This window comes from Heterodontus francisci, chromosome 7, assembly GCF_036365525.1.
Source record: "Heterodontus francisci isolate sHetFra1 chromosome 7, sHetFra1.hap1, whole genome shotgun sequence".
Classification (NCBI taxonomy): domain Eukaryota; kingdom Metazoa; phylum Chordata; class Chondrichthyes; order Heterodontiformes; family Heterodontidae; genus Heterodontus; species Heterodontus francisci.
The window spans coordinates 29,803,681-29,816,788 of record NC_090377.1 but is presented as its reverse complement, the minus strand read 5'-3'; the positions used below and the strand labels follow the sequence as shown (position 1 = coordinate 29,816,788).

At 37.2% G+C, this 13,108-nt stretch overlaps 1 protein-coding gene across 6 annotated transcripts in view; it reads left to right on the top strand.

Moving 5' to 3' along the window:
• epc2 (enhancer of polycomb homolog 2 (Drosophila)) overlaps positions 1-6,910 on the top strand; it is a 62,343-nt gene extending 55,433 nt beyond the window's left edge. For all 6 annotated transcript variants that reach the window (XM_068034959.1, XM_068034958.1, XM_068034960.1 and 3 more), the window contains 3 exons: positions 1,282-1,441; positions 4,421-4,754; positions 5,986-6,910. In XM_068034959.1, coding sequence (XP_067891060.1) covers positions 1,282-1,441; positions 4,421-4,754; positions 5,986-6,055 — 564 coding nt within the window. In that variant the 3' untranslated portion in view covers positions 6,056-6,910. The remainder of the gene's footprint in view (positions 1-1,281; positions 1,442-4,420; positions 4,755-5,985) is intronic.
• The last annotated feature ends 6,198 nt before the right edge of the window (positions 6,911-13,108 follow it).

Genomic DNA, 13,108 nt, shown 5'->3' with positions numbered 1-13,108 from the left:
TTTGGTGCTATCCAATGCTGTATGACTGGGATCAGGCACTGAACATAATTGGTACTTAAACCTATGTGCCTTGATCTGGTGGCTATCCCACCATTCCCTAAACAAATGTAATTTTCCTCCTATCTTCTCTTGGAGTAATTTGACAAAAATTTATATTCAGTCCTGGTTGATGCTTATACAGCAAAAGGAATTTTTCCTTTTCTGCTGAAAAATTAATGTTAATATTAGCAAGGAATAGTTTATCACTGCTTTCTAAAAACCCGAAGTTGGCAAATTACACTAGAAGGTATGATTCTGATATAATTACTGACAACATTTCTGTTCTTGCACAGCATTTGTTGAGCACTTAAGACTTTGGGTTCACTGAATTGTAATTGTGACTTAATTAGATTTTTCAACTGATTGATCTAAGCTTTTTGGATTTTCTTTAAACCTGTTTAGGTGCTCTTGCACTGAATGCAGTTGTCTGCAGGCATGATGGATTCCCTCCATTCTGTAACTTGGCAGAACTCATTAATCCTGACTGCATTGTACATCCATGAAAATCTGGATCTGTGATTTAGCTGTCAGGTTAAAAATGCTGATTTTAGTTCAATGTCATTACTGGGAGCCAGTCTTTATTATCTGCAAGTATCTATTAAAAAGTAGTGCCCAATGCACCTACCTAGCTCCCTAATTCCAGTGTGCAAATTGAGCCAGCAGCCCAGACATCAGTTTTGAAACTCGAAATACCATCGAGCACAAATACAAAAGCAGTTTTAAATTTACTCCTTCCTTGATAAATGTTTTCCATCAAAGTATTTTAAATGTAAATATTGCATTTTTAAACTTTTAAATACAAATTGCACTTGCCATTTTAAGCATTGTGGGATTAAATGCGAAATGCTGTGAGCTGCAAAGATTAGTCTTTGGAGTACTCTGTGTATTTGTTGATATAGGCACTAGATTACAGCGATTAAGGTAAATTTAGGATAGACATTGACATATTTATTGTTGTAAAAAGTGGCAGCTAGAATGGTTTGCCAAAAGGGGTTATTGCATCCAAGGCATTGAACTTTGATTAGAAGTAGCTATATTGTGAAGATATTTAGTGTTTATACTTTGGAAGGAGATGATCAAATGTACTGTAGGGGCCTCTTCCTTTAATCTAGCCTGTTGATTTTACTTTTGGTTATTTAACATGATGTATTGTATTGTAGGCCATGCAGTCTGAACGTTTCAGAAATTTGTTACCTCTTTGCTTCCCTTTATTGAAAATTTGCTTGCAAAATATCTTTTCAGGGATCCAGGATATCTGATTGCTCTTCAAAAACGCTGGATTCGGCTAGTGCCCATTTTGCTGCATCAGCTGTTGTTAGTGCTCCTGGACCAGGTCAGGCAGAAATTTCCAAGGATGTTGCAGGTCATACTACAAACATGAATGGTGTTGTTCAATCTGCAGGTAAGGGTATAATACTTGTTATCTGTCAAATAGTTTGTTAAATATTAACAAACATCGGGGGAAAAGATTGATTGGCGGCAAGTTTTTCTTGGGTAATCCGGATGCTTAAGGAATGCATAAACAGTGATTTCGGGTTAGTAACGCTAGTATCTTTCCTCCCACTTCTTGGTGGTAAGAATATGAGCCTGTATTTTTAGCAAAACAGGTTGCAAGTTAAAAAGACAGTTGAACATTATAAGGGATCTCGAGTTTAGTTGAGCATTATTCATTTTTGCTTCTAACAGTGGAATGCTGGTTGAATCAAATTGCAAGTAGGCCTCCTTGGTTTCCGAGAAGTAGTATATATTCAACATCTTTATTTTGATATTTTTTAAAAGAATAAATTTGGTGTGTATTGACCATCTTGTCTGCTGCAAATGACCAACTGATTCTTGTAGTCATTAGTACTACATTGGTTTCAACTACTGCTACTAATCATTAGAGCAATGCTTTTCGTATGGAGTAGAAGCTTTCAGCAGCATGCCCGCTCTGTTCCATCATGATCCATCTGTAAGGAAGCATCAGTGTAATGGGCAGGTTTTCAAAACCAGAATGGGGAAACACAATTTTTGCCTTTGCTCAGCATTATTCAACTGAACATAAACAATCCCATCACTTATAAATAACCTCTTATCTCTCCCATGGCTGTTAGTTAGGTTTAATTGACCTTTAACAAAGCAGGACTTGTTGGCAGAAGGTTGAGACTTTTACAAATTTTTAACATAAAAATCACTGTTTAGTGACTGCGGCAAAAGCTGTAATGTTATATGCTATCAAAGAATTGAATTTCCAGTGTTAATCTCGTAGCTTTTGCAGTTTAGTGTTTTATCTTTCTGCCATGGTAGCAAACTTTTCTTCTACTCTGAAGCTATGGTTCTGTCTTTCTTGACCAAGCATTCTCCACTCAAAAGTAAACCCTAGTTTTGTTCTAGAGAATACAGTCTTCTACTCTTACGTTGTCCATGATCTACACATGACTCCAGTACATCACAGAAAGCCATGCAAAGATGTAGTTTTTGGCGAAGGCTTGATAAAAGACGGTGGTTGTATTGTGCTTTGAGACATTATCTCAAGGTCCCTGAGGGACTAATTGATCAATGTCCACAGGAAGAATTTTAGGACTGTGGAAGATGGTGCTTTAATGTTTTCTGTGATTGAAGGTTCTGTGCTCTCGAATCTGTACTCCTGAGTTTCTTAGTCCTATGAAAATAGATGCTGAATAAGGTGTTGAATACAAGATTCCTGGTTTGTGGACAAATTTTTTGGAATAAAATCAAATATGAAAGACAAGTATTTTGAAATTAATACCTTAAACTAATGTATACTGTTAAGAATCTCAATTTGGCTTCAATTGAATGAGAGCGCTTTTTATGTGGATATATATGTGTGTTTTAGTGCATATATACGTTGTGAATTCTTGGGGTTTTTTCAGCATCAATTTTCTTTTACAATATCACTGGTTATACTTGTAATGCTGCAGTTGTTATTGATCAAGATGAAGCTATGTTAAATGTTGAAGTGTGCTAAACAAAATTTATACTTGGTTTTCTTTGCTTTTCTCAGTTAAGTTAGCAGTCAAAAGAGCAAAATCTTGCAAATGCTGGAAATCTGAAATAAAAAGAGAAAATGCTAGAAACGCTCCGGGTCAGGCAGCATCTGTGGAAAAAGAAAAGTAGAATTAACATTTCAGGTGTATGACGGTCATATCTGTAAAGCTGATGTACTCTACAGCGATTATAGTCCTTCCCACTTAGAATATAAGATCTAGATGTGGCATCTGTATTTGGCTTAGAAAGATTCTAATTTGGGTGGACCATGTAATAATCTCCTAGTTGGTGGACTTAATCGTGAACGATATAAAAAGTAATCAATTCTGTTAACTTTCCATTTAATATCTTGTACACAATGCAAGTTTTACTTGTAAATGGATCAATAATAATTAAGAGTGAGTATAATACTGAACATCTTAAACTGGAAGATCTGAGTTTGAATTCTAACTATGGCTCACTTTTTTGCTTAATTTCTGTGAAGTTATGTACATTACCAAGTAGCGTTTAGGTGCTCACCAGTAATAATAAATGATAATGGGCTGGTCTGCATCTGTAGTTATACTTAGCATTATCTACTTCTGAACTCAATGGTATTGGTATCTTAGCCGAAATTTAAATACCTTGCATAAAGCTGCTCTAAGGAGAACAGCTCAGATTTTCCCATCTCTGCACATAACTGAAGTCCCTCCTCTTTTTTTACCATTCTATTAAATTTCTTCTGCACCCTCTCCAAGGCCTTGACACCCTTCCTAAAGTATGGCATCCAGAATTGAAGACACTGTTCCAGCTAGGCCCTAACCAGTGTTTCAATAAGCTTTTGCATAACTTCCTTACTTTTGTGCCTCTATATGAATAAAGCCCAGGATCGGAGCTTTTGTAGCAGTCTTCAACTTGTCCTGCCACCTTCAAAGATTTATGTACATGTGCCCCCAGGTCTTTCTGTCCTGCAGCCCCTTTAAAATTGTACCATTTAGTACACTTGGTTATCCAGCTTTATCAGAATTTTGAATCCTAGATTTTGGCGTGTATTGATCCAAAACCCACTGGTGGTGGTATGTTCTTTCATTAGAACCCATCTGGTGCTGTAGTGCCACGAAACCAAATTTCTGCAACTGGAGGGAATTGTTTGAGTCATATAAATTGTGCACCTTCCCTAGTTGCAAAAACAAAAGCCTGTGAGACCAAATCCCAGGTTACTCATTCAGAGGCTGGTAACTCACATAAGTAGGTTGCAATATTAAAGCATTGTTTCTGCTGTTATTCTGTTTCAAAATTCTGATATTGGACCATTGAGTTTATGCAGAAAACTGGTGAAGAATATAACTCTTTCTCTGTTCATATGTGAATAGATTAGTCCATTTTTAATTAACATTCTTGCCTTTTTTTACAGGCACCTATAAGAATTTTCAAACCTCCAATGCCACTTCGTCCTCCACCCCTGGAATATCGACTGTACAAATTATAAGAACTGTCAGTCACACCTCAGCAAATCACGTGTTCCCTGCATTACGCACAAGCAGTCCCCAGACGTTTCCTGTGAACAATTCCTGCTTAGGAACTGCTGTGCGGCTGAACAATATGAATGTGGTTACTCCTGTCAATGTGCATCTCAGTGCAAGGACTTCAGCACCTTCTCCTTCTGCCTTAAAGCTGGCCACAGCTGCGACCAGTCTTGACAGGGTGCCAAAGGTGACCCCTAGTAGTGCCATCAGTAGCTTGGCTAGGTAGGTAAAGAAGCTGTATGTAAGCAAGTTCTAAAGGGGTTTAAGTGGTTTCGGAAAATAAATGTGACTTGGGTCTTGCATGTAGAGATCCTTCTGTAACTTGTATATTTGAACATAATTTTAAAATATATTAATCCTTACAGGAGCATTGATGTAAATTTATTGGGGTCAATCAGGTTTTCTTCCTGATAGGAGTATTGTGATGACCTTTTCCCTTCACCCACCCTGCCTGAAAAGTAAGCGATGCTCAGAGTGGCTGAAAAGGGCAGGAAGGGAAAGGAAATCTAGAAGGTGCAATTGCATAATGCAGCTCTTTAAAGCTAGTTAGTTATTTAAAGCATCTTTTTGAGCAATCCTCAAGAAATTCTAATTCTAAATATGTTTGGAAACTGCATTGATTTAAATATTAGAAATGTTCAGAATTAAATTTGAGTAATTAATGCTTTCTTTGAATTTGGATAACTTGAAAGTGCTGCTGTTTGTATTACCTAAGTTCAAGTTCCTTAACAGTCTTTATTCGTGAGTTCTATTGGTGTTGCTAATGTATGGTTTAATTTTTATTTTACCTTTTTGTGCCATACATGTCCTGTCCTTTTCAGAACACTGGAGGATTAACAATTCTACTTTTCCTTGAGGATTATTCAAAAGTCTTAAGTCAGGGAATAATTGAAGCCCAGAATTGTTTAGAAGGCAGTAGTTTTATTGTGAGATTCAGATGATTTGTACACCCAGATAAGGTTACAACCTTGAAATCCATTGGTTAAATACAGTGAAGTTCATTGAGTTGAAGGGGGCGGGGGGGGGGGGGTGTTTATTTTTTCATAAATCCTGCTGATATCAGATTAATTGCGATACAGTTTGCTGAGCAATAATCAGCTTGGAAATAAGTTAGCCTATTGAAAAGATCAAAATGATATTATGTGCAGCATGAATTAGCAAAACCTAAATGGAGAAAGAAACTGCCTTTGTTCTGTTTTAGTTACTGATTGGACTACCAGTATTTGAAAGTAAAATACTTTGGTTTGTATCCTTAAATATGTTAACTACAATTTTAATATTGGAATCCACTTCTTGTCACAGCAGAACTAGACAAAATGGTACTCAATATTTAAGGATCACTTTTAAAGTGGTTTAACAAATTATTTTTATTTCTTCACTTTGCTTTCTCTAAGAATCATGCTGCACAGATGTAATTTCTATAAAAATTAAAGGTTCTGTTCTTTTCTTGCAGGGAAAGCAGCGAACCAGAGAGATTATTGAATGGTATTGCAGACAAGACAGTAGCTATGGAGGTAACATAACATTGTCTGAAGCACCTCCTCAAAGATGTACAGTGATGGTAATATTGCATTGCAGAAAGAATGCAGAATAAGGCACCCAATGGATTGCAAGTGCTAAATGTGGACCTGAATGGTGTCATAAATGTAAAAAAAAATGTCAATATATAAATGTAAATTTTGTAAAGTTCAGGTGATCACTACCTTGTACAATAGTTTATTTGTATCATCATATGTATTTCTGTTACTTGAATACTAGATATTCATCATGCTTTGCACTTGAAATTACAACAGAATGAAAATGACACAAATCTATGGGATCATGAGCATGAAATTGGGATCCTTTTTGTCACTTGTTTTAACTATTTATTTTGCCATGTTTACATTTTGTAACTTGTACAAATCAACTTTGTGCTTAAAAAAAATTTAAAAATATTTAGGTAGGCCATGTAAATCCTTGTCATTTTTTGTACATTGTAAAGTTTTCACTTTTTTTTCTCACAAATTGAATAGATGGATGTTTGGTAAATGCTAAGTGACATTTCTTTATCAGACATTTAAGTCAAGACAAAAATATAGTATTTTCTATTGTTTTGGAGGGTGAGGATAGTGAAACAGAATTGAAGATTATCAGCTTCCATTTTGCTCCTTTTCCTGTGGCTGCAAGGCAAGTAACAGGTTAGAAAGACTGTCTGACTTTTATGTTTGGGCTCCTTTAGTATAGTGTTTTTATGAGTTTATACAATTACTATTACATAGGCCTTTTCAACAGTATTAGTATTGGAATGTTAGTGTCAGCACTACATCAGACAACTTCCTTGTTACTTGATCTTGTTAAGTGAAACAAATGCAGGGAAATTAAACATACATATCAGAATATCTGTTTGGTCGACCATTATTTCATAAAATAGGGGATGTATTGCTAATGTGTAAAGGAAAGACCAGTTTTATTTATACTTTATACTTTAATTGCTTTCACTGCAAATAAATCTAAATTTTAGTATATTCTTTGTAAATGTATTATAATAGTTGGAGAGAAGATTTTATTGTGGCTGTACCACAAAACCTTGTGTGAAATCTGTATAGGTTTCTAGAAGGTGGTGAAATGAAAACAACTTAGTTACATTTTGGCAATGGTTGAGACAAGGGTGTGGATTTTCCATTAGGGGCACAATCGGCAAAATATGCCCTTAATTTGCAGCTCTGGTTTTGCCGAAGTGAAGTTATACTCGGGTTCCTGTGCAAACTCATTAGCATAGCTTAAATGTAAAATTTCCCATGCATCACCACTATCTAGTATTGTAATCGATTGGTGATTGTAATCGATTGGTGACTGAAATGGTATCCTTTAGCATCACAGAGGAGTGGGATTGCCAGGAAATAAGCCATTCTTAACTGCCTGACATAATGCTCTTGGTCCTGCTTTTTATTGGCTGTATTGACTGTTTTGATCAGTGCTTGGTACATAAGACCTATGATCAGCAGTCATTTGAAGCCACATGTGTGTCCTCTGCTATAGTTGACTGAATTTAGACTAGATTGAATTTAAAGTAATTGCAGCAGCAGAAGAGAAACAGACCTGGGTAATCAGCATAAACTTGCCATCCTGACTTGGGGCATGGCCAGTTTTGTGGGTGGGGACTGCTTGGGGCAATGGACTTTTGAACCAGTGTAAAAGAACGCTGATATTCCAGCATAACGTGGCTAAGGACAAAGCTCACGTTTAAAATTCTGCAGTGTTATCGTGCTGTTTCATTCAATTCCACTGATAGCTGGCTGGAAACTCCATGTCATGAGGTTGATTGAGTTTGTTGATTGGGTTCTGGTTTCTGATTCAAGGAAACTTGATGTCCTTTTCAATCATGAGCTGAGTTTCTGATTCATGTCCTCTCCGCCAAAAAGATATCCTGTTTTCACATTTTGTAACATTGCCGACCTCTGGCCTTATGCTCATCTGCTGACACCTCCTGTCTTGATTACTCTAATGCTTTCTTCGCTAGCCTTCCATTCTTCTTCATCTCCAAACTTGAGGTCATGCAAAACGCTGCTGCTTTTCTCCTTTCCTGCATCACAGCTCTCCTTTTTAATTTGTTGGCATTAGCTCCCATTTAATTGAATGCAGTGACAAATTTTGCATCCGTTTAATGTTTTCATTCACTTTGGAACAGACTGCAACTGATGTACAAAGCAATGGCTACTGTGAAACAAATTTGTTTAAAAATCTAATTATTCTACAGATGTCAATTTATTAAGGCAATTGGAATACCTCAAAAATCCAATGCTACTGCAGTTAATCCGTAAAATTACTTGGTAACCTTCTGTATTTGGTGTTAGTAACACAACTAGCCATATGTTAAAAGAATTAGCTTGATGCATCTCAGAACATGAAAGTACTATGCAAGTGCAGTTATCTTGGTGAAACAAAAAAATTCCAAACTCTGCTATAAACAATCAATGTTTGTACACTGCATCATAATCCTTAAAGCTTTTAAGAACCAAGGATGTAGATCTGCACTTTAAAGAAAAAACTGATTTCTGAATAAATTACAGCTTTTTTGTTTCCTGATGCAAACCAGGACAGAGGCATGAGTGTTGGCAATGAATCTGTGAGTGAGTATAATTATACACCCACACATTTCCATCAAAATCAGTAGAGCATGGGCAAACTTGCTCTGCAAACCATGACGCTGATAATCACTAGTATCAGCAAATGAAATAAATCCCAATATATGTCAACCATATGGTAAATGAAGCCTGCCACAAATTTATTGCTGTGCAGTTATTGTCAGTACAAAAGAATCCTCAATGCAGGTAAGAAAGTGCTATATTTCTGTATTACAAAGAAAATGCATTCTGGTGTTCGAAGGCAGTAGTGCTTTTTTGTTAAATGTTGATCATGCTACTTTGGTTTGTTCTGGTAGTTAATCACAACTGTTGCTGTTTATTGCCCTTATTTTCTGCAGGCATGCAAAAAGTTATTTAACAATAAATTTTGATGTAGAATTTTGTTAGGCTTGGCGATGCTCGAGAATGATCTAATGACTGGAAGACCCAACAGCAAGTAGCATTTATATAAAATAAAAACATAAGTGCTGGAAATACTCAGTAGGTCTAGCAACCTCTGTAGAGAAAGAAACACTAACGTTAACTGTGTTTTTCTCTCTCCACAGACACTGCCAGACCTGAGTTTTTCTAACACTTGGTTTTAATTTCAGATTTCCAGCATCTGAAGTACTTTGCTTTTCTTATTTTAGCACTTTTATAACTCCTTTTCATGCATTTTGAATCAGGATTGAAGGTTGAAGCCCACTCCAGAGAATTGAGCATATAATCCAGGCTAACAATCCAGTGCAGTACTGAGGGAGTGTTGCAATTTCAGATAGGATGTTAAATCAAGATCCTGTACACCCTCTTAGGTGGACTTAAAAGATCCCATGCTACTATTTGAAGTGTGGGAAAATTCTTCCAGTATGCTAGCCAGTATTAATCCCTAAACCAAGATAATTAAAATATAGTTATTTATCTCACTTGTTATGCAGGCTTCCACCTGCCAAGAATGAGGCATATTAATTTTGTCATATGAACATTGATTTTAAACTGTTGCTGGGAAGAAGAGAAGGCATGTTACAAGGGCTGCCAGATACTTAGCTGAAAAACATTTGCATACTAACAGTGCTTGTGGAGACAAAGGACTATTCCCTGACACATTCAACCCACAATGGATTTTGATCACCAGACATTGAAGGTATAAGGAAGAGCATTCCAGCGATTGCTAAGGTGATACAATCCACAAAAGCCAGGACTGGTTAAACCAGCTGGTCACGTGACTGGCTGGTCCAGGGTTCTTTGAACTAGCCACAGAGTGTTTGAACTCAAAGATTTTGCTCCTGAAGTGAGAAGACCTCTCCTGTCTGCTCCCATCTCTTTCTCTCAAGCCTCTGGACCCACTGAGGACACATGAACTTCGAAAGAAAAGTCCTACATCGAACAAGGTTTAAAAAGAATACTGGGCCCCAGTGAAAAGCAAGACCTACCTACAATCAAGCTCACTGTAAAGTCCTTGAAGAACAGGAACCAAAACCATCTTCAGATATTGCCTCAACCTTTTCCACTTTATTCTCTTTTCTGTCTCTATCTGCATGTGTGTATTGCTTATGCATGCTAGTGTGGGCGCGTCGCATATCCGTAGGTGTTAACGGAATTAGAGTTTAAGTTTAAAAAAAGTTCATCCTTTTTTTCTTTAAACCTAAGAACCTGTTTGGCTAGTTTCTTTGCCTTATAATTCACTAAGGGGGAGCTTAGAACACGGTGTGTTTAAAATTAAACCCTGTTACGGTAAGACCAGGTGAAGGCTGAGCCTTAGATTCCTTTTTCACCTGGTTGTAACACACTGCTGTTTATGGAACTTGGATGCAAATCAGTTCATATGTTCCTTTATTGTTGTAATGTAATGTAGACTTCAAAAGTACTTCGTTGGCTGTAAAGTGTTTTGAGATCTTGGGTCATAAAAGTTGTTATATAAATGCAAGGGTTTTTTTTTTATTTAGGTAATGCTTTTGTTTGTGTAACATTCCCAAAGTTTTCCTAATAGTTGGAGACATTTCCTCATTTGTGGCTTATAATGGGCATAGTCATCCACTTTAATCTTTAATTCACAGGAGTTATTTTTCATTCTGCCTTCCCATAAGGCAACAATTCCAAATGATTTCTGAGCTAAATGTGACAGTTTCTGCACGAAGTAGGTTTGGGTAAGAACAGTTTCAAACAATAATCAAACTAGAACAGAAGCATTGCAACCTGTAGTCTGGATATGTGACCTGAAGGTCTAAATTAACACAAAATCTTTTGCTATTATTGACTCTTTTTGAGATCAATAGTTCCCAAGAAAAAATATTGATTTCTTTTACTGTTGCTTTTTTAAAATATATTTTTGTTCAGTGCGTGCTGATCACAGAAACCTACAGGATCTAATGAGGAATTTAACACGCCAGTGTAAAAATATGATTGCTCTAGAGCCCCAGGTTTGTGTTACTCTTCATATTTCAATTCTGCTGTGCTGCAAAGCAATTTCATCTATGATGTTGCCAGCATACTTTTATTTCTTAAATAAATACATGATTTAGGTGGTTCATTATAACTGATTTTTATAAACAAAGTAGGAGGAAAGCCCATTCTTGAAATTACTACAAATTACATCTAAACTGTTTGACGCTGGGATACTTGGATCTGAACAGTAATATAGAGTAGCTCAGTTCAGACAACGCACAGTAACTATTTCCTAAGCGCAAGTGTAGTGGGTTATAGCGGAACTACAGACAAACTATTCCATAAACCTTATGGTACTCTGTATAGATGTATTGATATGTAATAAAACTATTTGCTAACAGAATAGTCAATACAATGGGGCTTTTACAAAAGCTATGCTGTTATTTTCAGACATGAAAATATGTATAATTTTCAATGCAACTTTTTTCCTTTTTTCGAAGGAGAAAACCACCACAAGATGGCACTCCAAACTGCATCTGACCTCAGCAGTAAAATAAAAGCAAAATACTGTGGATGCTGGAAATCTGAAATAAAAACAAAGTGCTGGAAATACTCAGCAGGTCTGGCAGCATCTGTGGAGTGAGAAGCAGTGTTAATGTTTTAGGTCTGTCCTATCATCAGAACTGAAACGTCAACTGTTTCTCTCTCCACAGATGCTGCTAGACCTACTGAGTATTTCCAGCACTTTGTTTTTATTTGAAAGTGCAGTAGTACTTGCTACTTGGTGATCCATTTGCTTAAGGAAGACAGGTTTAAGAGAGTAGGTATCATTTAGAAATGGTCTTATTTCAGAGAAATTGCAGCAAGTTTGGTTAAGACTCATAATCTAAAACAAATATTAGATGGTGATTAGATTTTGTATCAGTGTCCAGAAAACCCTATATGCTAAATGTGAAATATTAATTTTATCAGTTGTAAACTTTGATTTTATTTAGATTTAGAGATACAGCACTGAAACAGACCCTTTGGCCCACCAAGTCTGTGCCGACCATTAACCACCCATTTATACTAACCCTACACATATTCCTACCACATCTTCACCTGTCCCTATATTCCCCTGCCACCTACCTATACTAGGGGCAATTTCTAATGGCCAATTTACCTATCAACCTGCAAGTCTTTCAGCTGTGGGAGGAAACCGGTGCACCCGGAGGAAACCCACGCAGATCCAGGGAGAACTTGCAAACTCCACACAGGCACTACCCAGAATTGAACCCGGGTCACTGGAGCTGTGAGGCTGCGGTGCTAACCACTGTGCCGCCCCAAAACTACGTTTGACTTTTAATGGAGAAAAATCTTGCAATTAGCTTTCAAAAAAAAAACTAGCAGCCAAGCTGGTCGCTGCAATTTGCAACTGAAATACTAGGAGATTGAACTGGCGACGAGTCTAACAGGAAGCTCAGCCAGAACAATGGCTTGCTCTAAGTGATTGAATTACCTAAAATAGCTTTATTCGCACTGCCGTCAAGGCAATCCTCACATATTGACTTTCAATGAGCAAACCCCCTCCAAGTGTAAATTGACATTCTGGGCATGTGGATCTTTGAATGTCATTAGAAGGTTCCAGAAAACCAGAGTCAACCATGTGACTGTCCATCTTGGGGGAGTTGTTACAGTCAAAAAGACAAGCAGTAACTGAGTGGGTAGTAGCAGAGAAGGCTGCAGGCTTCCTTTTCTCTTTCCCCCCCCCCCCCCCCCCCCCCCAGAAAACATCAAGTTTGAAAACTGTCTGCGACTGGGGGACTCTCTAAGCCTAAGACTGCTACAGCCAGCGATGGGGCAAGAGAGCCAACTACAATTCTGCCTTCAGGAAAACCCTGAGCAAGCCAGCCAAAGTGCTCTTTGACCAGCGAGGACTTCAAGAATACAGCTTCAGTTGAGGACTACTGGATCATCCACTGAACAGATTTTGTATTTAAATTCCATTTATTCTGGACTTTAATCCAACCAGCAAATCTATTTTTCCTCTAATTTTTGTGTGCGTGTATGTGCAATTCTCGTGTGAATGTGTAGCGTATTTTAACAGCAGGG